The sequence below is a fragment of the Chinchilla lanigera genome, unplaced genomic scaffold (genome assembly GCF_000276665.1).
Source record: "Chinchilla lanigera isolate Chin_1 unplaced genomic scaffold, ChiLan1.0 scaffold00076, whole genome shotgun sequence".
In the NCBI taxonomy this organism is placed as follows: Eukaryota; Metazoa; Chordata; class Mammalia; order Rodentia; family Chinchillidae; genus Chinchilla; species Chinchilla lanigera.
The window spans coordinates 10340814-10366811 of record NW_004955477.1 but is presented as its reverse complement, the minus strand read 5'-3'; the positions used below and the strand labels follow the sequence as shown (position 1 = coordinate 10366811).

Genomic DNA, 25998 nt, shown 5'->3' with positions numbered 1-25998 from the left:
TTTCTAGTTTTCTGTATGTAGGTCTTGTAAATTTTGTGGTGAGATTTATCACTATTTTATATTTTAATACTCTTATAAACAATGTGTTTTGGTTTTGTTTGTCACTATGAAGTGGAAGTACAGTTCCTTTTCAAAAAAACATTTTAAAATATATAAAGTTATTACATAACTCTTACTGTTGAGTCATTTGACATTCTTGGGGCTCTACCCCACTTGCAGTTGTATTTCAAACTCTTGCTACCAAGGAAATCCTCAAATGTTACACAGTTTGGGACTGTGAGCTTGACCTTGCCAGTTGCCCTTTTCTGCATTTGTGGAAATTTCTGGTTGTGAAGTGAATGAGGGGAAGCCCTCCAAGACTCAAATCTAGTGACAGGAAACAGCTGACAAGGAGCTCTCAAAATGCAACTTCCAGAGATTCACAAAAAGAAGTATAGTTCTCTTACTGTTTTGAAAGAAAGTCCTGGAACCTCAGATATTACCCAGGCCTCACCTACAAAGATGGGTGCAGGCAGAAGCTGTGGTTTCAGTGACTGGCCCGAGGCAGTCCCAGCCCTGCTCCATAGCACCTCCCAAGCACCCCAATAGGAGACAATGAGCAGGCAACCATCCGGAATGCAGGCCTGGACACTCAAAAGGGGAACAGCCAGCACACTCCACCTAGGGGGCTTCAGGGAGGTAGCTGTAAGAAAGCTATAGCTACCTCCCTTCACAAGAAAGCTGCAGGCTGGCTTCTGTGCTGCCTCCTGGCCATTGTACACAAAGAACCACTTTCAAGAATGCTTGAGAAAATTGACCCCTCACTCATGTGAGGTGGGTATCAACCGCCATGCAGTGAATAGTGCTGCTGTGAGGGGTTTGCCTGAAATTTCCAACTAAAGAGCAGATGACTAATGTAAACACATAAACACACACATGCAAGTTATAGAGAAATGGGGAAACTCTGGAAAGGATAAATGGGCCTGAGGCTGCCGGGGAATGGGGGACAGTTAGCAAGTGGAAGCCATTTATTATTCCCTTCCAGCTGGTCAGCATGGGGATTGTCAGTGGCCACTCTGTCTGGGGTGGCACTGCTCAGCAGACTGAGGCCACTGTCTCATTGCCCCTCCCTCACTTTCAAAGGTGTGAAGTAAAAATAAAGAAATCAAATATCTGGTTTGGAATGAATTTGATTGTTAAGCTGCTTCAATAATAACAGAGCCCAGGAAGGATGGGCTAGGAACTGTATAAGCCACCCTCGCCCAGTGTTCACCTGACACTGATAGTGTGGTCTCCAGTCTCAAGTCCCCAACTCCCATGCTAAAAGAAAAACTGCCACGTGGCACTGCTTTTCCTTAAATCACCCACTGTTGACTAACTTGCTTGTCTTTTAATAGAGTGATATCCTGAAATCTGAATAAGCATATTATTTTGATTTCATACATTCTTATTAGGTATCTGCAGTGTGCTAAGTATTTGCTGACCATCAACAAACTGGACTCAATCACTGTCCTCTTGGGCCTTCACATTTAACGGTGACACAGAGGTTAATATGAAAGTCACACAGACACAGGTGGGCCCACTAGGTCCCACTCAGCCAGCTGGCTCAGACAGGCCAGTGCGACTCTTACCGTATGTGATCAGTGTGTGACCAAGGTTCCAGCCCTGCCACATCAACATGAAATGATGTGGATTAAAGCCACTGCTGCCACCAGCACAAAATATCAGAGATGTTTCTGATTAGAAATCACACTGCATTTCTGTTGAATTGATAATTTGTATCTCTTTGAGATTTTTCACAAACATGATAACCAATTTCACATGTATCTTAAACATTTTTCCTGATTACAAAGTGAAAAACAGCGAAGGCCATGTGTAGACAATGATAAAGCAGCTGCTGGTCATACATATCTGTCAGGAGCTGTCCCAGCTGCACAAATTCCACTGTTGCTGCAGAGACACTGAGCTGATAAAGAAAAAAGAGCCCAGAAAATCAATGCATTTGGAGCTTGGGCGGTTGCTAAACACACAGAAAACATCTCTATCCAACAGGCCAAGCACCTCGAAAATTCCCAAGCCCTGCCCTGGGACAGCCAAGGAAAATTTAATCTCTCCAAATCCTCACCAGGGCACTCCATCCTGCAGCCCTGACAGCCACACTTATAATTAATTATACAATTTCGATGAGAATATCGACTAAACAAAGCTATAAATCATAGAAAAAGTCAATAGGCATGGACACATTCAATCATGTCCCGGCCAATGATTACTACTCTTAAAATACAATAATTATTTTCAGGAGCCAGCTTGAATTAAATTTCTGTCAGACGGGTACAAGACCCGTGGTTGATGAAGGATGCGATGGATTTTGGGGGCTGAGTCCAGCGTAGGCACATCCATCCTGTGGATGGTAGTTTGTTTTTAACGCACACAGCGCAATGTGTTTAACCAGACCATGAAGATGAGATTATCTCTGATACTCATTAGGCTATTTATCTTGTCCCTCCAGGGCCAGTGGGGATGACTCCCAGATTCTAGTCATGACTGAGGGCAGCTGATTCCTCTACATGCCACATAATTTGGGTAGAGGCGTGGGGCCCGTGCATGTCACCGTAAGTCCCTGAGATACTTCTGGGAGCACTGTTTCTCAAGATCTCTGAACAGCAAGATGGGTGAGGCTGCAGTCAAAGGTCCTGTTCACTTGTGGCTCTTTGGAGAGAATACATAACCCCGCCTAAGGGGGCACAGGCCATCTGTATTCTGGGTACCTACAAGCCCAGCCTCTTTCTGGATAAGGTTCTGAATAGGACACATCATGGGTCTGTGAGTCTTTCTGAAACCATCACACAGAAATCTGTTCTATATCTCAGTTCAACTGTGGTTTTTCATATGAGAATCATATCCAAAAGTTTTTGAAAATTCAAACTAGTATTCTTACTTGTTTTGGTCTTTTTGGGACAAGGTCTCAATATGCACTTCAGGCGGGCCTTGAGCTCACTTTGTTGCCGAGGCTGGCTTTGAGCTTGCAACAATCCTCCTGCCTCAAACTAGTATTCTTTAAAAGGATACAAAACTGTGCTATGTGGTGAATGCAGAAGATTAACACTTATGGCAGAACACCACTGATTAGACCAAATGCTGAGAAAACCATACAAGAGCCTTTGACCCACAAATAAGATACTTTCTCTTGATGTGTTGAAAACCTGTATGCTTCCTACCTCCATTTCCATGGCTCTGCTCAAGCTCAGGATGTTTCTGCCTCAGCTGATGGAACTCATTCTCACCAGTCTCTTTCCTCCTTGTAGAACATTCTATTCCCTCAGCTACCTAGGTCTTCCTCAGAGAGGCCATCTACTCACTTTCTGCCTTGCACAGGGGCCTGGGTGACCATACTCTCATAGCTCTGAGGGGCTAGCTCTGCTGGGGACCCACAGCACTACATTCCAGCCTCCAAGCTCAGATGACCATGCAGCTATGAGGGACAGCCCCCATATTTTTTGAGCACCTGACCTCCACACAGGTTCTCCCACCCAATCTGCTGAAGTGAGCTGGGATGCCACCCTATCTGTGTAGATAGTAAGCAAGATGATGTAGCCACTGTTCTAGCAGAGCCACTTCTCTAGCAGTAAGTACCATGGAATAGTAATTCTCCTTCGTGACCAAGTATATAAAAGGACACTGGTGGGCACCTGAGGAACATCAACCTCACCAGGCCTTAGAGCAGTAATGGCAAACCTTTTAGAGCTTTCAATGATACAACACCTCACTGTAGCATGAATGCCATAGTTTTACCACCACTGCCCTAGAGGCCCTGAGAAGGAAAGGGACAAGGGGAAGGGAATCAGTGAGAGAAAGTATCATGTGGGTGGGAGGTTCCTGCGGAAAAGCGAAAATAGATTCAGTGATGCCAGTGAGCAGGCTTCTAAGGCCAGTGAAATGAGAACGAGGCTGAGGCCTAAACCCATGCAGCAGCAGAGAGGTTCTGGGCCTAGAAGGGGAGATGATTCAGACACCAACCAGTGGAAGAGCTGTGGGAAGTATCAAGGTTCTGGGTTAAATCAGTGGCAAACTATAGATATTTCCCAAGAAAAGAGACAGGATATAGGGAGGGTGTGGATCTGAACTCCAAGAAGATAAACTGAGGCACCCAAACTCATCTAAGACAAGCCAATAAAAGTATATTGTGTCTCTGTCCCACAGTGCCTGACCCACAAAGCCTGGGTCTGCCCAGGGCCTGTATACTCTCATTCCCATCACATCCCTCACAGCAACGCTCCCCCCATGGTACCCCTTATTGAGGCTACAAGTGACTATGACACGCTTCAAAAACCAATCCTGTACTTTTCAAGAAAGTAAAGAAAAAAGAGGAACTAAGATATACCATGTACAGGTCCAAGTTCTCTATGATATATGTGATCATTATATGTATCTAAATTGCAATAAACTTCATAAATACTAAGAAAAAGAAAGGGCACTGACTTTGGTACTGGCTATTAAACACTACTATCACACTATAGCTTGGGACCTCCCACAGAGGGTGTTTATATCATAGAAATTGGCAGATGCCTTAAGGGGAGCGCCTCACCAGGCAGTGATCCACGTTTACTAGAACAGCTACTTGCATATAAAGTTTCCAACAAATATCTGTAGCATAAATTCATTTAAAATGGTACACAATTATATCACAGTAAGAAATAACAGCTTAAGACACTACACAGAGACCACCTCTCAGCAGGACTGCATGCAGCCTTCCCAGGGAAGGCCAGGGGCTCAGGACTGAGGGCACAGTCCTATAGCTGGGGTTGCTGTTGGCGGTAGCCACTCTTGACTGATTTGAGTTGTGTGTTACCTTTAATATTCAGTTTAATTTACACATATGCTCTCACACACACACACATTCACGCACACACACACAAATTCACACACACCCACCATACACACACACTCACACAATGTACACAAGACAAACTTGTATACTGGTGTTCGTGCACGTGCATATATACACATGCACACAGCAAGGCCAGCAATAGGTATGTGAGGAGTTTGTACACACCCATCACCATGCCCATGTGTGGTTTTTCCCCATTTAAAAGGAAGCTCATCCCCACTGCCCACCTTACAAGGACTTTCCCACCTAAGACACCCAGGATGTCACCTCTCGCACGTAGGAGTTTCAAATGCTGACAGTGGCATGCTGACTGTTAACAGGAACACAACCCAGGCAGCCTAGCCCAGCCCAGGTGCTGGCAAATCCCACAGGATGTCTCCCATGAAGTCAGCCTTGAGCCCAAGCAAGGAACCTGGGTGGTTCCTTGTAAGCAGAAGCACAGGGGAAGAGTCCCAGGGTAAATGGTCACACATCTGGAAATAAAACTCACCGCAGTGCCATTGTTGTCCCGGAAGACTTCCTGGTTGAAGTAGTCAAAGAGCTTCTTTTCTAACTGGAGCACAACCTGCCAAATCAGAGTGGCCTCAGTGCCCAGTGGGTGAGCATATGGGTGTGAATGAGCTTATCATACTCTCCCAGCCCCCTATGTCTCCATGCTCTGGGGTAACTACAGGGTATCATTCTTCCAGGAAGTATGGCCAGTTGTTACTGGCCCACAGCCACATGCCACTTACCTTACGGTCATTGTCTGACTCCCGAAATATCAACTTCACCACTTCATTGGTGTCGGCAGCCCGGACCGTTTGCATGGTGGCCTTTGTGCAGAGAGTCTGTGGAAAAACATGGAGAAAATTCAGTCCCCGAAGTAAGTTGGCTTGCCTGGAACACTAGCAGTGTCACCTCAAAGCCACAATTTCCTAACCTTTCCTGACCAGTGAGTGAATTCCTGGCATGTCCAGTGGAAGGGGAAGGCAGCTTGGTGTTGCTTTCTCCAAGGGTTTCACACCTCATGCTGGAGTGCCCTGCCCATCAGCCATCCCTGGGTTACTTCCTCATAGTGCAGTAACCCAGGGCTCCACAGGGTCCTGGCTGGGGGTAGCTGCCATTACAACAGAGACCAAAATGTGTTCTGTGCTTCCACATGAAAACAAAGTCTCACTAGCAGTGCCCTACTTCGGGCAAGTTCAGCTCCTTCCTGCTCCTAATCTGTTGCCCTGAGCTCCCACTACTTGAGGGCCAGAGAGAATTTTTTAAAGGGAAGCCTATAACTAGGTTATGGTTTGTATGTAAATTACACTCCAATAAATTTGTTTTTAAAAAACAGAATATATAACTTTTACTTAAAAAGAAAGACCACCGTAACAAAAGTAACTTACTTTATAAAGTCTCTCCACTGCAGGAGCCAGCTCCACTGCTAGAAGGGCCTGGATCCAGGAGAGCTGGCCTGGGGCTTAGGACTGTAGTGGCAGACACCCACTGGGTGTGAGCCTCATAAACTCCTTGGCATCCCAGCCCAGTCCAGCCCATTTGCTACCCTGTGGGGACACAGCATCTACCTTATAGGTGCTGGGGACAAGGGACACCCTGGAATATACAGCATCCCAGCAGGGCTGCCATGCCGGAAACACAGTCTAGGATAGGCCATTGATATTCAGGGCAAGATCAGCTAGCTAGGCCACACCTCCAAAGTGGCTTTTGGACCCCTGTGTCACAAATCAGTCTGGCCAACTTGGAACAGAGAGAGGATTAGGACACACACCCAAACAATCCAGCCAAGCTTGGCCACCCTGCCCGCCCTGGGTCCCATGGAGGTCCTGGCCCCATCCAAATGCTAATGTGCTTAAGTGGCTTAAGCCCTTCTGTGAAAGGAGAAGGCTCCCGGCAGGCAGACTGCCATTGTAGCTCCTTCAAGAAGCGGTTCAGGAAATTCATGGCTCTGTCTCCTGAAGGCATCTGCTGGAAACATTTTAAAAAACTGCTTTATCTTACCACTTCAGGCGACTCCCAAAGGATAAACATAGGATGGTACCCAGAGCCATGCAAGAACAGCAGCTCCTGCCCCCACCCCTTTTCCCTATACCCTCTCCCTTGGCGGTGCCTCATTCACAAGTTTTAAAGAAGTGATCGGGGACTGAGCATAAGCAAAGCCTGCCTTTCCCTTCCCTTTCACTCCAGGGAAGTTGTGACCACTCAAGCAGAAAACCTCCAGGCCAGCCCTTCCGGCTCGACTACTACAGAAGGGATTCTGTTCTTTTTGAAAGAAGAAAACAAAACAAAACAAAATACTCCAAATACTATTTTTAACACAGTCTCTAAGATTTATTTCATTATTAGTAGCTATACGAAAGAGCATTAGAAGGGTGGCCAGGCCCAGCATATTCTTACTGGCCCTTGAAGGACTGTTTTTCTCCTGGAATTTTCTTCCTTGGTGTACCAAGAAAGTCCACCTGTCGCTTAGGCAATGGAATTCCTGATTTCTTCTTGTTTGGACAGCAACCAAAACGTGCTATCTAGACCTAGTGCCCCAGGCACTAGTGACAGTGGCAGAAGGCCATTTTCTGTGCAGCTGAATCACATAATTTTTACAGCCCATTTAATTTGCACAAAGTCACCCAGTGATTAGATGCCCTGATGCACACGTGTGCAGTTGGCCTGCTTGACTCATCCCAGGAACTACAAATATGTCCCCCTACCCCTGACTCCCCTGTCACAAATGCTCTCCACAAAGTTTCAAAACTCTGTTAAAGGCAAACTATCAACCCTAACAACTCAAGTCTTAAATAGAATGTTAGAAAGTCCTTAGAGGAGAACAGAAATTATCCTGTGCTGACACACTAACGAATACATGATATATGGGTACACCTGAGACGTGATAATGACAGCCACAGACTTGAGCTCCAACTTCAATAAAAGAACCTAGATTCCATCCATGAGGTCCTTCCAGATACCTCTTTACCACTTGTAGGGAAGGGCACAGGTGTCCAAGGTGCATGTGATCTCTTAGGACCAGGGCCAGCCCAGGGATCCACCAGGAACTAGTTCATAAAGATCTGAATTAGCGTGTCTTCCTGGGCCTAACAATCTGATTTGAGAGACCTCTTAGCGGGGTACAGCTGCAGAGCTTAGGACAAGATGTCTTTCAGAAACTACATTCTTATGTCCTATGAGATAATTTTGGTCTATGGCAGTAACATTATAGATAGTGAAGTTAGGTAGAAATAGGCAGTCGACAGGATTAGGCTCTCAAGGAAGTCAGTGCAAAAGACGAGAACACATTACAACTGTGGCTGAAGGTACATCTGTTGAAGGCTGGGCCTCAAGATAAAGACAAGATGACCAGGCCTACACACCTCCCCAAGGGATAAGCAATAAATTTAAGATTACACTATAAGTGGTATCACCTGGTCCAATAAAGTCTAGCTAGACATCAGTCACCCAGGTGGGTGACCAGGACCTCCTGATCCATCTCTTCCTAAAGAGATCCTTGTTCTTTCCATGTGTACTTGCTTTGTGAACTGCTTCCCCATACTGTCTAAGCAGCTATACTTATAATCTTATTGGTTGATTACAGTTTTGAATCACATTGTACCCACATCATGATTTTGCTCAATAAAACTTCCTTTGAGAAATGTGCTCATTGGTAATCCACTTTCAAGTCCCCTCCTATCTCTCAGGGGTTCTCAATAAAGTTTTCCCTGAGAATTTTTCTTAATCTCCACTGTTCTTTAGAATTCATTCTTCGATTTTGGGAAACACAAATTCAGTGTATATGACGTCTACCAGGTTGGGAGTTATGTCTATCCCCCGGTATCAGTAAAAAGCGTATCAAGCAAATATATATTAGATTTTTAACATTTCTACTAACAGTGGAAACTAGGTGAGACAGGTCTAAGATTAGAGTGAAGGAACAGGACTGTGCAGTATTCCACCAGTTCTTTAACAGTTAAGCTGCTAAATGAGAATCAAAGTTGTGACACATCTCTTTCATACCTGTGCATCTACTTCCAGAGTCAGCAGGCATTTTTGGGAAGTATCTCAGTTTGTATTTACCAGCAGCTGATGAAGTTTGGCCACCTGCAGTTGATTTCAGAGGGCAGATTACCACTGCAGCCAGCACACGGTTTAGCCATAGCAGGCTCCAACAGCAGGGACTACCAAGGGACACAGCACACTATCGAGCAGCAGCCTCACATCCACGAGAGGCAGCCTAGTTCCAAAGGATCACATAGCCCAAAGTTGTGTGGGGGACCCCACGCCAAGCCATCAGTTAACGTTTTCTATGGGTCACTGGTACCAGCACTGGAGTGGCGGGGCTCAGCATCTAGTGATAACTTGTAAATGACATACATCCTTCTTCACTATGCTTTGTGCCGCGTTTTAAGAAGAGCCAGGTAGACATGGTCTCTGCATCCCTAAAGCTGGTGAGTATCTAGACGTTTAGACAGGTAACTGTATGGTTTCTTAAGAGAAGTATAGGAGGGATCAACCATAGCAGGTAGAAGCTCCAGGTGGAGACTCCAGCCTGGGAAAAGGAAGGCCAAGGGCAAGGGTCTGAGCACAGGGAAAGAGGCCTGGAGTGCTCTTGGAGGAGGGAGGAAGGATGGCATAGGGCCAGGAGGGATACAAGAGAATCTGCTTCTAGACTACGGGTGGTAGAGCTGCAGAGAGGGAATATAACATGATACAGGAAGTGATCATGGCAAGGACACAGCTTTAAGAGGGTGAATTAGAGGTGGATTGGGAGATATCTCCCAATCAGAACTACAAGGGTGGGGTATGGATGTGAGGGAGCGACAGTAGAAGGAGGGCCTGCTCAGGTGACCAGAAAAGAAATGGTGATACTCCCAGCACAGCCAGTGGTCCCTGCTGTAGGTCCCCACTGTGGCCTAGAGGGCCCCTTTGCTCCTCTGAGGCAGAGGAAATCTAAATGTGCTTCTAGGAAGCATATTCTGTATGAAAAATATAATTTGGTGGAATAGGAAAGGCAAACCTTTGTTGCTTCCTTGTCCTCACAGACTATGATACTCTTGGACTTCACTCTCTCATCTGGACCCCTGAGAACCTTCAGGGAGCCCTGTTCAGGCCACAAGATGTGTAACCTAAGGGTGGGCTCTGGTGCACATCCTGAACATAGGCATCACTGAGGCAGGAACAGCCTGGCACCATGTTAGGGTCTAGAACCAGCTGATGGTGTCTCTACACAGGGAGGAGTTAGTCCTGGGACACCATGGTGGGCAATGCAGCGAACCTGTGCAGTGAACTCTGGAGGCTCTGGGAATCTACAGATGCTCATACGGCACTCTCCTCTGCTCTCTTGTCATGCCCCTTAGTCTCAGAGCCAGTGCCAGGAGTGACGCCATATGCTGTGGAAGAATTACCCAGGTAGGGGAGGCTGCAGAGAAGGAAGGTTAGGTTCAGGGCAGGATTCAGAGGTACTGGAAAAAGTTACCAGGAATAATGGCTCAGGAAATCCCTTTCTGCTACAATGACTTAGTCTAATTCTTAGATTATTCTTTGCCAATTACTGCATTCTGTTTCCATGTTTTCTCAAACAGACCATGCTGTTAGTTTCTGGAGGCATAAACTCCTTCCCTAGGACCAGTGCCCAGGCTCTGGTGACAGTCCTGGCTCCATCTGGAGCTGCAGCCTGCCACCACCTTCTCTGAGGAAGGCATCCTGGGTTTTTTCCCAGAGTAGCTGAAGAGCTCCATGAAGGGGTGCAGAGCCCAGCTCTCTGAAGGGCAGGCAAAGTTACCTACCCTGGATCAGAAGCTAACATGCAAAGTGCTGCTGCCACTCTTTCTAGCACTCGCAAAGCATCTATAGATCTCTTGGAGCCACCCAGAGTGTACCAAGAGGAGGAGCACAGATACCACAAACTCTTCACTTTAAATTCTGGTCCTGGCACTGGCTCTGGCACACCTAGTCCCAAAATGTGTGGGAGAAGTGAGCAGGCTGGTGGAGGGCTCCCTGATAACCACAGCCTAAACTTTGTGAGGCCACCAGACACAGCATTGTCTGGCCCAGGACAGCACTCTGGAAGGGGTTGACAGCACCATTGTATGGGCTGGCCGTCACTCACCAGTGGCTGCACAAAGCAGTAAGGGCAAGGTTTAATCCTGACTTCAGGCAGCAAATGCAAACCAGTGGCCAGCTGTTCCAAGACTGTTTAAGGCACTAGCATCTCTTGGCCTCACCAAGGCCAAATGCTGCCCAGCTTCTTCACCTCCTCAAGAACTGCTTCTTCTTGCTTTCCCTCCAGGGCGGGCAAAAGAGGCAACATATAAATAATTGTTTGTCTCCAAACTCAGACACATTATAGGTAGGTGCTGGGGGCAACATTCCAAAGAGTTAGGGTTTTTTTTCAAATTGAGACTTCCTGAAAAAAACCATGCTGTAACTTCCACATTTGCCTAGCATCCAGAACATCCCTGTCAACACATGGTCCTTAAACCATGGACAAGTAGAGTTGAGACTGTTTGGCAGAGAGGAGTTGGAATTCTTGGTCACAGCCCCCTTGCTAGTGAACTTGCTTTGTGCAATGAACAAGTTATTTTGTGAGGGGGGTCCCTGTGTGGTAAGACATGGCTCAAATACCCACCACCAGGGACAGTCGGTTTTCAGACATATCTGCTGCAGGGGTGAATCCTCAGGGGGCTGAACAAATTTTCTCACCAACTAGAAAGTAAACAACCTTAAAATGAAAACAAAACAAGCTGTTTCTTGAGGGTGTAAAGCCTCTGACCTCTTAGAAGACACCACACAGGTTCCCTATAGAGCATCTTTTCCAGATGCAGCAGCTCCACTGCACATACTGGACTCACCAGCACCTTAGGTCCTAATACCCCAGCCAAAGAAATTATAGGGCAATGGCACCTCCACCTCCAAAGAGGCTGGTCTAGCTCACTCCAGGGAACACCAACTGGGACCTACAGATGCAACCCCTCCGCTGCTGGAGTTTCTTTTCATAAACAAAGTGTTTGGGACAGGACTTGAAACCTCCTGCTTTATTACCTACTTAGCCATGGTCTGTGCCCCAAAATGGAGATGCATTTAAACCAGACTCTGACAGGTCTGGTAGTTCCCAAAGTCCTCGAGGGAGGGGTGGTACCCATCTGTCAGGTTGCTCAGACATGTGCATCCCCTGCAGTTCTCATCCAAGTTTCCTCAAGGTAGCCAAACCCAAGCTCCAGAGGCTTTCTCACAGGCAGATGTGTCAGGCTGAGGGGTGACTGTGAAGTGGATTAAACCAGCAAGTCTCACCAATTGAAGTCACGTTCTCACAGGGAGAAGGACAGCGCTCAACAGTACTGAACTCTTCAGCACACTTCCCACCTGGTACTTTAATGACTTCCTGCGATGCCTATGGGACGATGAAAGAAGGAAGGTGGAAGGCAGGGTAGGAAGGGAGGTATAGAACTCAGCCTGTACCCCTCAGGGAATTCAGCACCAGGTACTTGCCCCTTACTGAAGACCTGTCCCTGGTCAACAGAGGGGAGCAGCTGGTGGGTGGGCTTCAAGATACATTTTACCAATTTTTCATGCCCATCCCTCTAAATGTGACCCTGCTCCTGAGCTTTTATCCTTCTGACAACTTCACGCAGGAAAACATGCAGACCCTCTGATAGCATGAAATCAGGAACAAAGGCACAGGGACAAAGAGAGTTGAGGAGTGGCTGCAGTGGGCTGGCTGAATTTCAGCCGCAGGCAGATGTTCACAGGAACATCTCAAAGGAGATGCTTGTAAAAGAAATGAGCCTTAAAACAAAGCCTTTAATAGTTCCAAAAAAAAAAAAAAAAAAGGTGCCGAAGGAAGCAGAATGACTGCTCATGATAAATCTCAGCAGAGAACAAACTGGCATCACGAATTGCAATAATACATTTTCCTACTCTTAACTCTCTGGTTCATCTTGGACTCTAGAAAAAGAGTAAGAACACCTGAGCTGTGCATTCAACATCACTGCCTATGTGTTCATTTGCAGGCACTTTCTGCTTCACAGGGATCTCCAAGACTTCAATAAGAAACAACAACTAAATCAACAGCAAAATGTGCATGGGAAGTTGTTCTGAAGCAACGGGACCCAGCTGCTGGACTGAACTAAGCCACATCTGGGTTCTGAAGGATAGCATTTCCAACTAATGAGACAGAAGCTGGGAACTGTCCTCAGTCCCAGCAGGCCACGGGTAGGTTGCCTCTCTATGCTCAGAATGAAGCGGGAGTTGGTCTCCAAGAAGAGTCTTCCACTGTTACAGCTCTCATATGGTAATGACAAGGAAGGCTGGAACAACCAGGGGCCTTGCCTATGCACGCTTCTCAGAGCAGGGCTCACCTGGCTCTGTCTACTCGTACAGGCTTTCCTCTGCATCCATGTTCAGTCACAGATGGGATACCGCATCCGAATGCTAATAAATCAATGCTGCTCATGGCCATGGGCTCAGGCTCCCACTACATCTAGGAGCAGAGGCTTCTGTGAAAACTAGAAACCCATGGGGCTATGCTGAAGAGACCTCCTACCCAGATTTCACCTGCTTTTCCCAGAGCAGATGATTTCTCTCTGCACAGCCTGTGAAAAGAGGATGCCCACATCTTGAAAGTGATGCCATTCAGAGGAGTTATAGTCAGCAGGATACATCAGCATTCAACACCAGTCTCTGCCTTCATTTTGGACACTTTTGAGTGTAATAGGTGTTTGCAGTCCCCTCCTGGGAGAGGAAACTGCTTTTCTGGCTCAAGTGGTGGAGAGGCCCATGTGGTGTGAACTTGCATTGAATCTGTGTAGCAGGAACCAGACCAAGACCAATAATTTGCATATGGCAGGTTCTTCAAGAGCTAGCCCTACCTGAGCTACAGGTAACCTGGTTGGCCCATCTTGCATTGCCAGTTCCCAAGACAATCATCTCCCCTTTCTCTATAACTGAGCTCTTGGGGTCTCCCATTCTCTCCTCCTCCTCCAGGAAATCATTGATGTCAAGAAAAGTCAACCCTAGTAGCCAGTGCAGTGGCGCTGTGATGTAAGCTTGTAAGCCTGTAGCATGTTTTTCACTAGAAAAGTGGCCATAGACATGGCAGTAGGCAATGTGTTACAGTCCCATCTTTCTTTTTACAATCCTGTTGTTTTTGTTTAAATTCTAGCTATGAGAATGTCGAGAAGTGCTACATTGAGGTACCACCTCTTCAGCAGCAGTGACTAAAGAAAGAAACAGGGAAGGACTTCTAGCAAACAGTTCACACACACAGGCGCAAGAACTCGGCATAGACTCTCCTCAGAATAACTTAATGGAAAATCAATATTGCTAAGTTCAAATTTTTTGAATGCCTCCAGAAAAAAGAACTAATTCATATAAACATTTTTTAGGCTACAGATAGTTCTCCTGGAAATACTGAACATTAATATAAATTTGTGTCCCACCATATATACACTATTAAAACAATATAATGCTTTTGCTTGGAAGGCAGTAGTAACCAAAAAGACCCCAGCACTAATGCTGTCTCAAATGTGCCTGGACACTAGGGTCCCACAGATCAGGCTGCCCAGGGATCAAAACTGCATCTCAGAACAATACTATCACCACCAATAAAGCAGTATGTGAAGGTTCTAGGTTTAAATGCAGGTCACTGCCAAGTGGGAATAAAAATTGAAGTATTAAATTCTAACAAAGAGGCACTATAGTCCTTGGATAGCCATCTGAATTTCAGAAACACAAAATATAGATTATCTGTCCCAAGTGATTAACCAATCCTTGGTAACTAATGTCTACAGACATAATTTCAAGTCTTAAACATATTCATGGAACAAAATATGAGCACGGTTGGTAAATTACTTAACTGGTGGCTCTGAGATGGGCATCAGTGGCTTTCAAATTTGTATTCATCACTGGTAACTTGGAGATTTAATAAACACAGAAAACAGCATCTCAATAAATTCTCTGACCATTCCCTTTTTGGGTTGAAAACACTGTACCCAAAAAGTCTGTGTGCACTCAACAGATATCCATGTTGACAGCTGTCCACACCAATGGTCATGTGTGACGCAAATGAGAGACCTTCACCCCATAGGACCCCTATGGAGAAGCCACTTGAACCCTTGCTGAGATAAGAGGCCAACAGCAAAAAAAAAAAAAAGAGGCCAAGTACAATGCCACACTCAGCATGACTGAATGGCATGTAAAAACAATCTCAAATTAACTCTAGCCAATAATTTACCCTCCCTTCCCAGGATGGACACACACACACACACACACACACACACACACACACACACGAGCACCGCCTCCTGGCCCTTGTACATCCCCACTACCGTACATGTTTTTTTGAGGGGAGGTGCAGCCCAGGAAGCTGGAAGTAGGCCGCAGGTGATAGGGGGTACCTTGTCCACAGCTGTGACCGGTCTGTGGCCAGGCCACAATAGGTCTACAGCTCCATCCCCAATCATTACAGCAGATATTTAGACTGTTAAGACTTACATCCACAGGATTATGTCTGTAACCTTTCAGCTAGACAAAGCAGATCGTGGCAGGTGTGGCATCACTTTCAAGATGTGGGCTAGTTAGTACAGTGAAGAAAGTACACCCTTATTTTGACATCTATATCCAAGTACCTACACAATGCCACAACATAAACTCAAGTGTGCTTGATCTGGGCTTGGGAGACAAGATAGCAGATGGGCCCCACAAGAGGTTGAGATACAGCCCTGGCAACGGGAAAATGAGGGCTGCAGATGGCTAATCAGCCCACTCTCAGGTAGGGGCTTACAACGCATGCTTAACTTGCAGCAAAAACGGAAGGTATTCGGAAAAAAAGTGGGCCCAAGATGATTACCTAGACTTTTAGGGTCAGGAGGTACAGACCTGTACCCTTGCTAATACAGAGAAGGGCCTTGGAGCTGAGTAACACACTGACCACCTGCTGTTCTGTCAGGAAAAGCCTCCATACCCTACCATAGGTCATTTATTTTCACGTCTCAAAACTGGCCCTGCTGGAGAACTCTTATCTACCTTTGAGTCTACTCTGATTCAAAGATCATAGAAAGCTATCAGCGATGGCTGAGAAAACACCGACCTGCCCTGACGTGACTGTGTGTCACAGGGCTGGGCATAAAGTATGGTACACTGATGCAGTCAATTATAGGTGCATGATGAGGAGCAGTGTATCTCACACCTACAGTGGCCCTCCATCTCCTTGTTGCTCACTGTCAACTGTTCATCCAGAACAGTAACACAGAATAAAGACCCTTTCATCTCCTCTCCTAGATTGCTCTCTGACACCCCCGCAGCTGGGCCAGGATGGTGGTGACAGAGCCTGAGTGGCACCTACTTCCTCCCACACTAGGAGGGCATGGCCCTCTTTCTTAGGCAGAAGCATCGGCTCTCAGGCTTGTGTGTAGCAAGGCATCTAGTGTCGTCTGCTGCAGCCAGGAGATGGCTTACAACAGAGGCACTGCTCCCTGGCAGGGCACACTCCCCTGTGGGTGGAGGTGCACCTGCCACAGGGCATGAAGTGGCTCTCTCAGGAAGTTCCCAGGCTCAGACTGGCTAGGAAGACAGAGTGGTGACAGCACAGGCTCACCTCCCCAGCATCTCAGAGCTGTAATAGCTGGTTCTCAGCGCTGTGCAAGTGTCACAGTGAAGTCAGGCAGGACATGTGCACAGAAGAGATGGACTACTCAATGAACATAGTCAAAAAGCTTAGGACCCCTAGAAGAGTACAGGAGCCAAGCTTTTCTGTTTTTCTATAAAATGGGAATTTGAAACATTATCCTACCAGTTGGAAACACTGGCTAATTAAAGTTTACAAAGTGATCTGTCTACAAGAAAATAAAAATCCCCTGAATACAAAACCCAAGTAGTTATAATTCAATATGATGTTCTACTTTCAGCTGATATCACAGGTTCTATGTAGAAATAGTCCAAGTAGAGGTGTCTTTTGTGAGCTAATTACTTAAAAGTAAGTTTAATGACTTCAATAAATAATTCTGCTTTCACCATTCCTTTAAAAAACAGGTGTGGGGGGGCTGGGGATTTAGCTCAGCGGCAAAAGCGCCTGCCTGGCAAGCGTAAGGTCGTGAGTTCGGTTCCCGGTACCGGAGAAAAAACAAAAAAAAACCAAAAAACAAAAAAACAGGTGTGGGACTGAGCAGTAGCTTTATCCCACATCCTATTCAAAGGTTTCAGTGCCTTGAGCAACACTCCTCCTGTCTCCTGTGTGCATAAGTAGGATGAACATCCAAGTGTCCTTGAGGGAACTCAGCCAGGAGGGATTAGCAGGGTGGTAGTGGGGGTGACCACAAGATACTACTTAAGACTAACCCTCCTATGCAGAGTGCTATGGGAACCCACGAGAGACACAGTGCTGGTCGGTCTGCATAACAGGTCCCAAATCAGAAGTAAATCCCTGAGAACGGCTGACAATGGCAACAGTGAGTTGGGATGCAAACATTTAAATCCATGCCACTTCAGAGTTAACATCAAAGGTCTTCAGAAGCAGCTCTCAGAGGCTTTCTACAGGTGGCCAGTCCTTCCGTCTGCCCCCTTGATACAGGTATGCCTATACCACATTAAGCCCTAGGTACCTGATGCTCATTACTAGTTCTCTGCTGCAGCATGGACAAAACTCCAAATCACATAGGCTGCTCTGGGCTGCAGGCTGAAGCTAAAAGACTCAGGAATTGGGTCCCAAAGGCATTTAATTCCTATGTGCACATACACACAGGCCACCAACAGCTGTCATAGCTGGCCCTGCCCAGTCCTGATGGAGGCTGCTAGTAGACAGTGGGCCCAGGTCTCTCCACTCATAGCCTTGCCTGCATCCACTGTGCTTGTGGGCTGAGGGGTCTTGTGTGCAGAGGGGCATAGCAGAGGGGTTCAACAAAGAACCTGGTAACCATATGCAAGCCAGCACAAAGCCCAGCCACAGTGGTTCTTCCAAAAATTTTTGGGATGTTAGAAGGGCTTCCTGTGAGGCTGTCAAGGTTAATGTCCAGGTGCAACATCACCTTCCTCGCTGATCTACAGCTGCTTCTGGGTACCAGGAACACCTATAGTCTGGCAAGGGCTCATGCCACCAGACAGCTTGGGTAGGCTGTCCCTACTGGCCACAGTCTGCCTCTCATGGCAGACATGATATGGGGGGTGTACACAGGGAACCTTTATAACAATGCTGGGACCCATCCTTAGTGCCAGTTTGAAAGCTGCATCCTGGAAAGCCTCTCCTCAGCCTGGCTGTTAAGCTGGTAGTTTCACAAGCCCCTTCTCCCCAACAGACCCAGCTGGCACCCAAGTATGTACCTGCCAGCAACTGGCAACTGGTTTCTGAAAATGGCCACCAGAATCCAAAAATGCATCCATCACCGCCACTGTCAGGAAGGTGATGGACGGCAGGTGTGGTACAGCCGAGCCACTAGGAGACAGGCACGCCTGGTACTGCTGTCACTCTGCGTCACTATGACCAGCTGAGCGATCCAGCTGCCAGTTGCCACTGCACAAGGGATAAAACACACTCTCTGAACAATCCCCCAGCAGGGCTGAACTGCAGGCTGCATTATGAATTAGTGTAATGACGCATGGTCCTATTAGATGGTACATGATAATCGTGTTTAATTCGTGTATGTTTTAATTATGGCTTAAGCAATGCCAAATTTGATCACAATGTCATCTTCTCAGTTCTGCTCTGCAAGCATGTTTGCATTAATTTGCATTTGAAATGCAAGAAGCTGCTCACTCATGGGGGACAGAGCCTTTTGGCTTCTCGCACACACTCTCACACACACACACACACACACACACAGAGCCTCTTTCATAGTGGGTACTGGGCGGAACCCTGGTTGACCCATCCAATCTCTATAATCCTCCCTCCACCACAAATGATAGGCAAGTCCCCACTGTGCTCTAAGAGATTCCAGAGTCCAGCCCCCTTTCCCCCGGCACCCTAGGCCCTGTCATACCCAGCAAGATGAACAATTGCTGCATTTAATGCATTTAATTTACTGTAGCCAGGCTCTGGCTCATTGGCCTCTCATTGTTTTGGAGATGGATTTAATTAACCTCTGATGAATCTTGTCAGTAAGCATGACAGTGTCATAGTATGAGCAAAGTATTGTAAGTACTTTGAGAGGCAGGTCATCAGATCAGCCTGCTCCCCTGAAAAGAGAGGGATCTCTTCACCAGCTAAGAACTGAGCGAGGGCTGAAGGGGGTGCTGGTTTGGGTTGGGCTCAGTGCTGTAACAGGGTAAAGCAAAGCCTTGGCCACTAACAGATGTTAGGAAATCAACTTCCACTTTTACTCCCAAAAGGGAAGCTTTCTTTACCTCTAGGGAAAATATCTTCTTCAGGGCTGTTATGGTATGTATTTGGATATCCTTCCAAAGCCTCACGTGGTAATGGGGTACAGGCTTTTCGGAGGTGGCTGAATCTAGAGTTTGTGATTGATTCATAGTCCAATGCTGGGATTAAGGTTGTGAATGCTACACCCACCCTAGGGCAGGTAACCTGCATACAATGTAAGGAATAGTCAGTCTCTCATCTCTCTCTGTCTCTGTCTCTCTGTCTCTGTCTTTCTCTTTCTCCACTTTTGCTGTCTTCAGCTGCAATAAATAGTTGTCCTCTGCCATCTGCCACCCTGCATTGGAGCCAGCCTATGGACTGAAATCTCTATAAACTGTGAGCTAAATACACCTTTGCCCCTTTAACTGTGGGTGTCGTGTATTTTGTTTCAGCAACAAAGAAAATAAGAAAAGGGCCTTAGGGGCCATACCACCAGAGTATCTGCCTGTCCAGCGGCAACCAGGCCGCATTTCCGGAATGTACCCTTAGGCAGAATGTTCTACACTCAGAAATACACCTTCCTGATACCTTCTCATTAAGCACAACTGTGTTATGGTCTATGAACTTTCAGATCACCCTTCCTAATTTCATTCTGACCTTTGGCAATCTGAAACCACTGAGGGGAATCATCTAGCAGATTTGAAGGAACAGATATCCCAAGAATAAGGAACAAGGCCAGTTGTGGCTTCCTTCCCTTACTCTCAAGGACCAGGTCTGTAGACATGGGTATCATAGCATCCCAAAAAGGAGACTGCCCTTCTTAGAAGGAAAGGATGTGCCTGGCATCCAAGTGGCCAGTTCTATGCAATTTGGGCACCAGCTTAAGGCCAGCAAGGGCCATAGTGGCCAGGTCTAAAAGGTTGGCTTGAGCTACAGTGTCCTACATGGTCCTTAGGTAAGGCTGTGTGAGCAGGAGTATCTCTGATGCTGGCTCTACCTTCCCTCTTGGTAGAAGTCTGTATGGTGAAGTGGAAATGATGTGTAGACTCATGAAGCACAGTCTGGGCCAGTTCCTCAGAGACAGTGGCACAGCTGTGGGATCTTTACTCTGTACCATGGAAGTTTTATAAACAGTTAACAACTATTGGTGCCATGAGGGGAAATGGTCTTTGATTCCAGAACTACAGTCTTTACTTGGCTAAATGGCCCTAAAGATATACTAAAAATCATATTGCATATTTTCCACTAGGCTTGCTTTACTTACACTTTAAAGTACACTATGTGTAAAACATAAAGAGAATTTTTGTTTAGCAAAGGAACAATACTCCATAGGTTTTAAAAGAGCCACAAAAACTCAGTTAATGCATGGATGTAAGACATGTTTATTTGTCAAAGAAATAATCCATGTAAGAATTACTAATTTTCCTCCTACTGCTTTGAAAGTGCCAGGTTAATAGCAAGGGCAAAGAGTCTTGGATTTATCACGTATGAGGGACCATAAACCTGAACTCAACAACTTCAGGAACAGCTGTTTTCAGCAGGCAGCCTGTAGGCAGGTGCCAAGTAACCAACTGCCTAAAAGACTCACTGGAGGGTGTTACCTGCTCCTGAGGAGGGACTTTCCTCAAGGGTATTATTGCTACTTAAGACATGCTATCTCATCCTGCTGACTGAGAAGAGACATTCTGCAGACAAAACTCAGGTTACTCTCAACAGCCTCAGGCAATGACAGTGTGATCAGAGTATACTCAACTTTCCTCCTGTGTCACAAAGGGCTCAGTGCAAGTGAGGAAAGCACCCCATAACAGTGCTGCCCCCTCATTCTGCAAGCACAGCCTGTATGGCCTGTAGGACCTTTATTTTACTTTAACACCTGCCAGCAGGCACCCTAATAGAAAGCCTGTTGCTTAAAACAACTGCACCTGACATGTGGGTGGGGGGTTGGGGGGGGGGAGGGTCATCCCAGGTGAACCTTATCTGATCTTCCGAGTGCTATCACCTCACCTGGAGAAATTTGAACCTGTCCCCTATTCTGGAAATCTGTGCGGCATACCACATAACACTGTCCCACGTCTCATGTGAAATGGTGCCATATCTGGGGTGCTAAGAAGGGCAACTAGGCATCTGGTTGGAGACCCCATCTTAGAACTGCAGTTCCAACATGAATGAGAACACAGTAAGGAAGCTGAATTCCAGGCAACCAGGACAGTAGTCCATGAGGAACACTTTCTCCAATAGGGAACATGCACTTAAGCTAAAAATCACGTAGACCTTTCTTGCAAGCTAGCCCCAAGCTATGCGGCTCTGTAAAATTTGAGCTAAAGTAAGGTTTGAAATCTAGCTCCTCTACTACCCAAGGTGCTCACAGTCACATGCTCTGCACCTACAGCATTGTGGCTCAGATGATCCATCAGTGCCCCTATGCTGGGGAATAGGAAGAGAGGCACATGCCACTGCCAGGATGTATACAACACCTTAGTTACCTGAGTCTGTGGTGCTGCCAGCTTGAGTTTTCCTATGAGGTTCTGCAGGGAAATCCTGCCCTGAGGGTGCAGTGAAGCACCTAGATATGGCCACTATTTCCTTCACTTACCTCATCATCTTCTATAATGTTACAAGTGAAGTACAAGCTTCACTTCCAGTATCTTAAGAAGTATGTCCTCGGAAGCTACCTCGCTCCACACCCAAGAAATCCCTTCTACACAAAGTGACCTGCTGTGGCATCAGAGGGCTATAACAGATGCAGCGAGACAGGAGCCATCCTGCTGGCAGGTGACACAGTGTTAGGACTGCAGAATGACAGCTGTAAAATCCAATGCCTCTTCTGGGAGCCCAGGAAGTGAATTCTGCTCCACACTGTTTCCATGGGTTCTGAGGGGCTGGCTATGACTCATGTGAGGCTAAACTGCTTATGCCATGAAAGGAGACTCCACATGGCTATACAGGCAAAGGCAGGATCTCTTCCCAACAGCTGGGCCCTGTGCACCTAGCCCTGGCTACCCTCCTATCCATACTCTGATGCATAGCAGAGGACAGGAGCTGAGAGATCAGTGTCCACCATATCTAGTGCCTTATCCTTACCTAGCTGGTGGTACTCCAGGACTCATCGCTGCCCTCCAACCACTAGCTCTCCCCACCACCACTAATGCAGGTTCCCTAGCAAAGCAGCCAACACAGCCTTGGCTGAGACTATCATGAGAACACTCAGTGTAAGGCAAAGAGGTACAGTGATACCTCAGTTCACAAATTTAATTATTTCCATGATTGCAGTCACAAACTGAACTGGATGAGAACTGAATCAAATTTCCCTACATGGTGAACATTGAATCTAACCATTGAATTTGATTTGGTTCTTGTCCAATTCAGTCTGTGACCAGAATGGTGGAAAGAATTAAGTTCGTGAACTGAGGTGCCACTGTAATGTACTGCATAGAGAATGCCCTCCTTAGGAGCCACGTAAGTGCAGAATATTTAATTTTTACTACAATTAAAACTGAGGTTTTGCCACCTACCTTCTCACAAACATTGCAGGAGGCAAAAAGCAAGCAGTGATGCTGCTGCTAACAGCCCTAAACTTTCCACATAGGCCTCCTGGCTGTCATGTCATTGTGTGCACTCCCTCTCAGCTAGTGCTGGGTCTGTAACTGACGCATGTGGGGGCAAAGACAGACATGACATCGACATACCTTTGGAAACCAGCAGATGGGCCAGGAGAACGATAAACAAACGTCCTCTTGTACCTTGTCTAAAGACCAGCTATCTAGGAAATTTTCATACTTAAAACCAGCATTTCAAGTAATTCCTGATCTGTCCCAAGGAGTTCTTATGGCAAAGTCATGAGGTGGGAAGATACCTGCGTTCCTGGAGGAGACAGCTATACTGAAGCTGGTCCTGTGACTTGGTAGCAAGCTCTTTGGGGACTTTTACAAGAATGTGGCAGTTGCTGGGACAGTCCAGCACTGATTCACAAAGAAACAGTTCCAGGAGCATACACCACTAAGGACTCATGGAGTCCTTTGTAGACTGATTTCTAAAGACGTGAGGATTACACTGGAAAAAGGTCTATCTCACCAGTGAAGGATACCCCAACTCTGATTTCAGGTGACTATCCCTTCAGCCCACCACAGTTCCATCTCCATGTGTGTACTCTCTGTCCATCTTTATGCCCCCTTTTCCAGCTAGGCTAAAGATGTTAGGAAGAGGTTCCTTTACCGTACCCTGTCCCCAAGGATGGAGAGGACAGGGTGCTGCCTGGTTTCCTGCTCTAGGTGACACAAGGATAGGTCCCAGAACTGAAACTCATCCTGAGGCTGCACTCCCGCTGTGTCCACTCTTCCTCCTCACCTAGCCCACGACATGGGGTCCATCTGTAAAGATCTGGAAAGCCCCCACCTTTAGGATCTGTGGGGAAGGATCCCCTCTCCCTAGGAAACAGGACCATCTCAGAGATAAAGCAAAGTTGCTTAAGGTAATGGACCAGGGCCAAGGTAGTGTAGAATGCTTTTGGAAGAAAGAACAAAGTTTGTGATAAATGAAAAATGTAGCATTTCCACGAATGCACTACACTGACCCCAAGGCTTCTTCAAACATGGAACCCTCTGAAGTGCATGAGCCTGGTATCACCTATGTGCAAACTCAAAGTAGACGTTTTCTCAAATTCCCATTTCACTTGCTCTTAGCCAAAAGGCTGAGAAGTGAGTCAAATTCCCAGTTGGTAAGAAAAAGTTCCACAGTTTTTCGGCTGAGTCACTCCCATGCCTGCACAATGACCCAAGCAATCCTGTCCCCAGAGACCCCCAGGGACCCAGCCACTCGCTTCACTTTGCATCCTGCCACAAACTATTCTCTCACAGAAACATAGTCCTGAAGGGCAGATTGGAAGGCTCACCTGGTACCAGTCCTGACCAATTGAGGACTAGCTGCCCTTTTGTGATATTTATTCTACCTGGGAAGAAAAGGGCACTCTTGAATTTCCTCTGACCTTTTCCTAATCATGAGTTGACTGGCTTTAGTTTTTCAAGGGTTCTTTACCTTTCTGCAGGCCACTTAGCTCAGAATGGTCTCTGGGTGGGTGAGGAAGCCACTGTGTGCAGGAGAGATGCTGATCTCAAGCAACAAGCCAGAGACTGAGCTCAGAGGATCAGAAGCAAGAGATATACAGTCTTAGAAATGTAGCTTTTCAGCTCCAGGTGGCTTAGGCTGAATGGAAAGACCTTTTGACAAGGTCCCCTTCCATCCTTTTCTAATAAGGACAGAAGAATAACATGTGACAATATTTGAACAGGGAGTACAAATGAGAAGATAATCTTCAACAGCTTTCCAGAGGACAGATTTCCAGAGGATGGGCCTAGCTGCTACTCTCTCTCAAGGATCCCAACACCAGACTGAGAAGCTCTACAACCTGCAGCAGAGACGACAAGCCAGCAGGATGAACAGAGGAAACCTGTCTTAAAAGCTATATGTAGTTCACAGCCCTCCTTCCTCCTCCACCATTGGGTAAAGCTGCATCCCTACGAGAGGCCACTGATATCCAGGGAAACATCCTGCACAGCCAAACATTTACACATGTGTGCTGTGAGGCCTTGCCTAGTGAGATGCTGTCAGTTTAATTAAACAAAAAAGAAAGAAGATTTCAACAGCACATTACTCATTTCTGTCAGCCAAAGGGAGATAAAGGACAAGCAAAAGGCTGTTCAACTCTGTCTTTAATAATTTTCTACCAAGGATGGAAGATTAATGTGTGACAGTATTTGGAACTGAGACTACTAATGGTAAGATAATTACTCCAGGTACTGTCTTCAATGTGGTTCTCGCTGTGGCCCACGTGTGAATTACCTAGTGGATGCCATGCATAGCGCCAAACACTTTAGAGGGTGAGCTACAGAGGGCTAGAGGATCTGCCAGGCTTATTGCACATACCTCACCATGCAGATGGGGGTACAAGGGACTTTTCCATACCTCCCCTTTGCTGCTGCCTGAGAAGGCAGAACTAGGAGAGAACACTCAGAACAGCCAGGAACAAAGCTGGTACGCACCTCTCACAGACCTCACCACAGAGAAAAGGTGGCACTTGTGCTGAGACTCACTTTCCTCAGGGACACACTTTAGTCATAGCTTCCTTCTGACCTCAGCAGCTGTGCTCCTAGCCACTGGGCCAAGGTTACTCCACAAGCTGCAGGGGTCTGGTACCTACCTCTGAGCAACCCCAGGAGCCAGCAAGGCCTCCAAATTCCCCCAAGATCAAGAGCCAGAAATGATTTCTTAAAGTGAATGAAACCAGTTTTCAGATAAATAAGTACAAAATTAAAAGCAGCACTTTTTTTTGGAGTCAGGGTCTTGCTATGTCGTTTGGGCTGCCCTTACACTCACTAGAGGCGATCCTCCTATCCCAGTCTCCCAAGTGCTTAAAATCAGGCTCATATAACTCCTTTGTGTGTAATGAGGAAAATCATCTTAATTTGGAGTTATAAAATAGTCAGGAGCCTGACAAGCCCAGCTTTGCAGTGTGTCTAAGCAGCAGCCTTCTACTGTTTTTCTTTGTTTGGTTTTTTTTTTTGGTTTTTCTCAGGTACCGGGAACTGAACTCACGACCTTGCGCTTGCCAGGCAGGCGCTTTTGCCGCTGAGCTAAATCCCCAGCCCTGCTGTTTTTCTTAAGCTGTTTTCTGACATAGAACCCTAGAGCTGGCAGGGCATAACTGCCTATTCTGAGGTCCAGCAGCTACATACCAGCTGATCAGCTAACTCTGAGTTACTCTAATCCATCTCAAACTTCAACAAAGATTTCTTTCAACAGTAAAAAGTAATTCTGTAAAAATGTAATCAGTAAAAATGATGTCACGGAAGTTGCCTGTAAAGAACACCATTCTTTC

General features: G+C 46.5%; 1 protein-coding gene across 1 annotated transcript in view; it reads right to left on the bottom strand.

Annotated features, from left to right (window-relative positions):
• Positions 1-25998, bottom strand: part of Inpp5a (inositol polyphosphate-5-phosphatase, 40kDa) — a gene marked incomplete at its 5' end in the record, with an annotated part of 236330 nt that overhangs the window by 17550 nt on the left and 192782 nt on the right. The window contains 2 exon segments of the mRNA XM_005402047.2: positions 5358-5432; positions 5602-5697. Of these exon segments, the coding sequence (XP_005402104.1) occupies positions 5358-5432; positions 5602-5697 (171 nt within the window).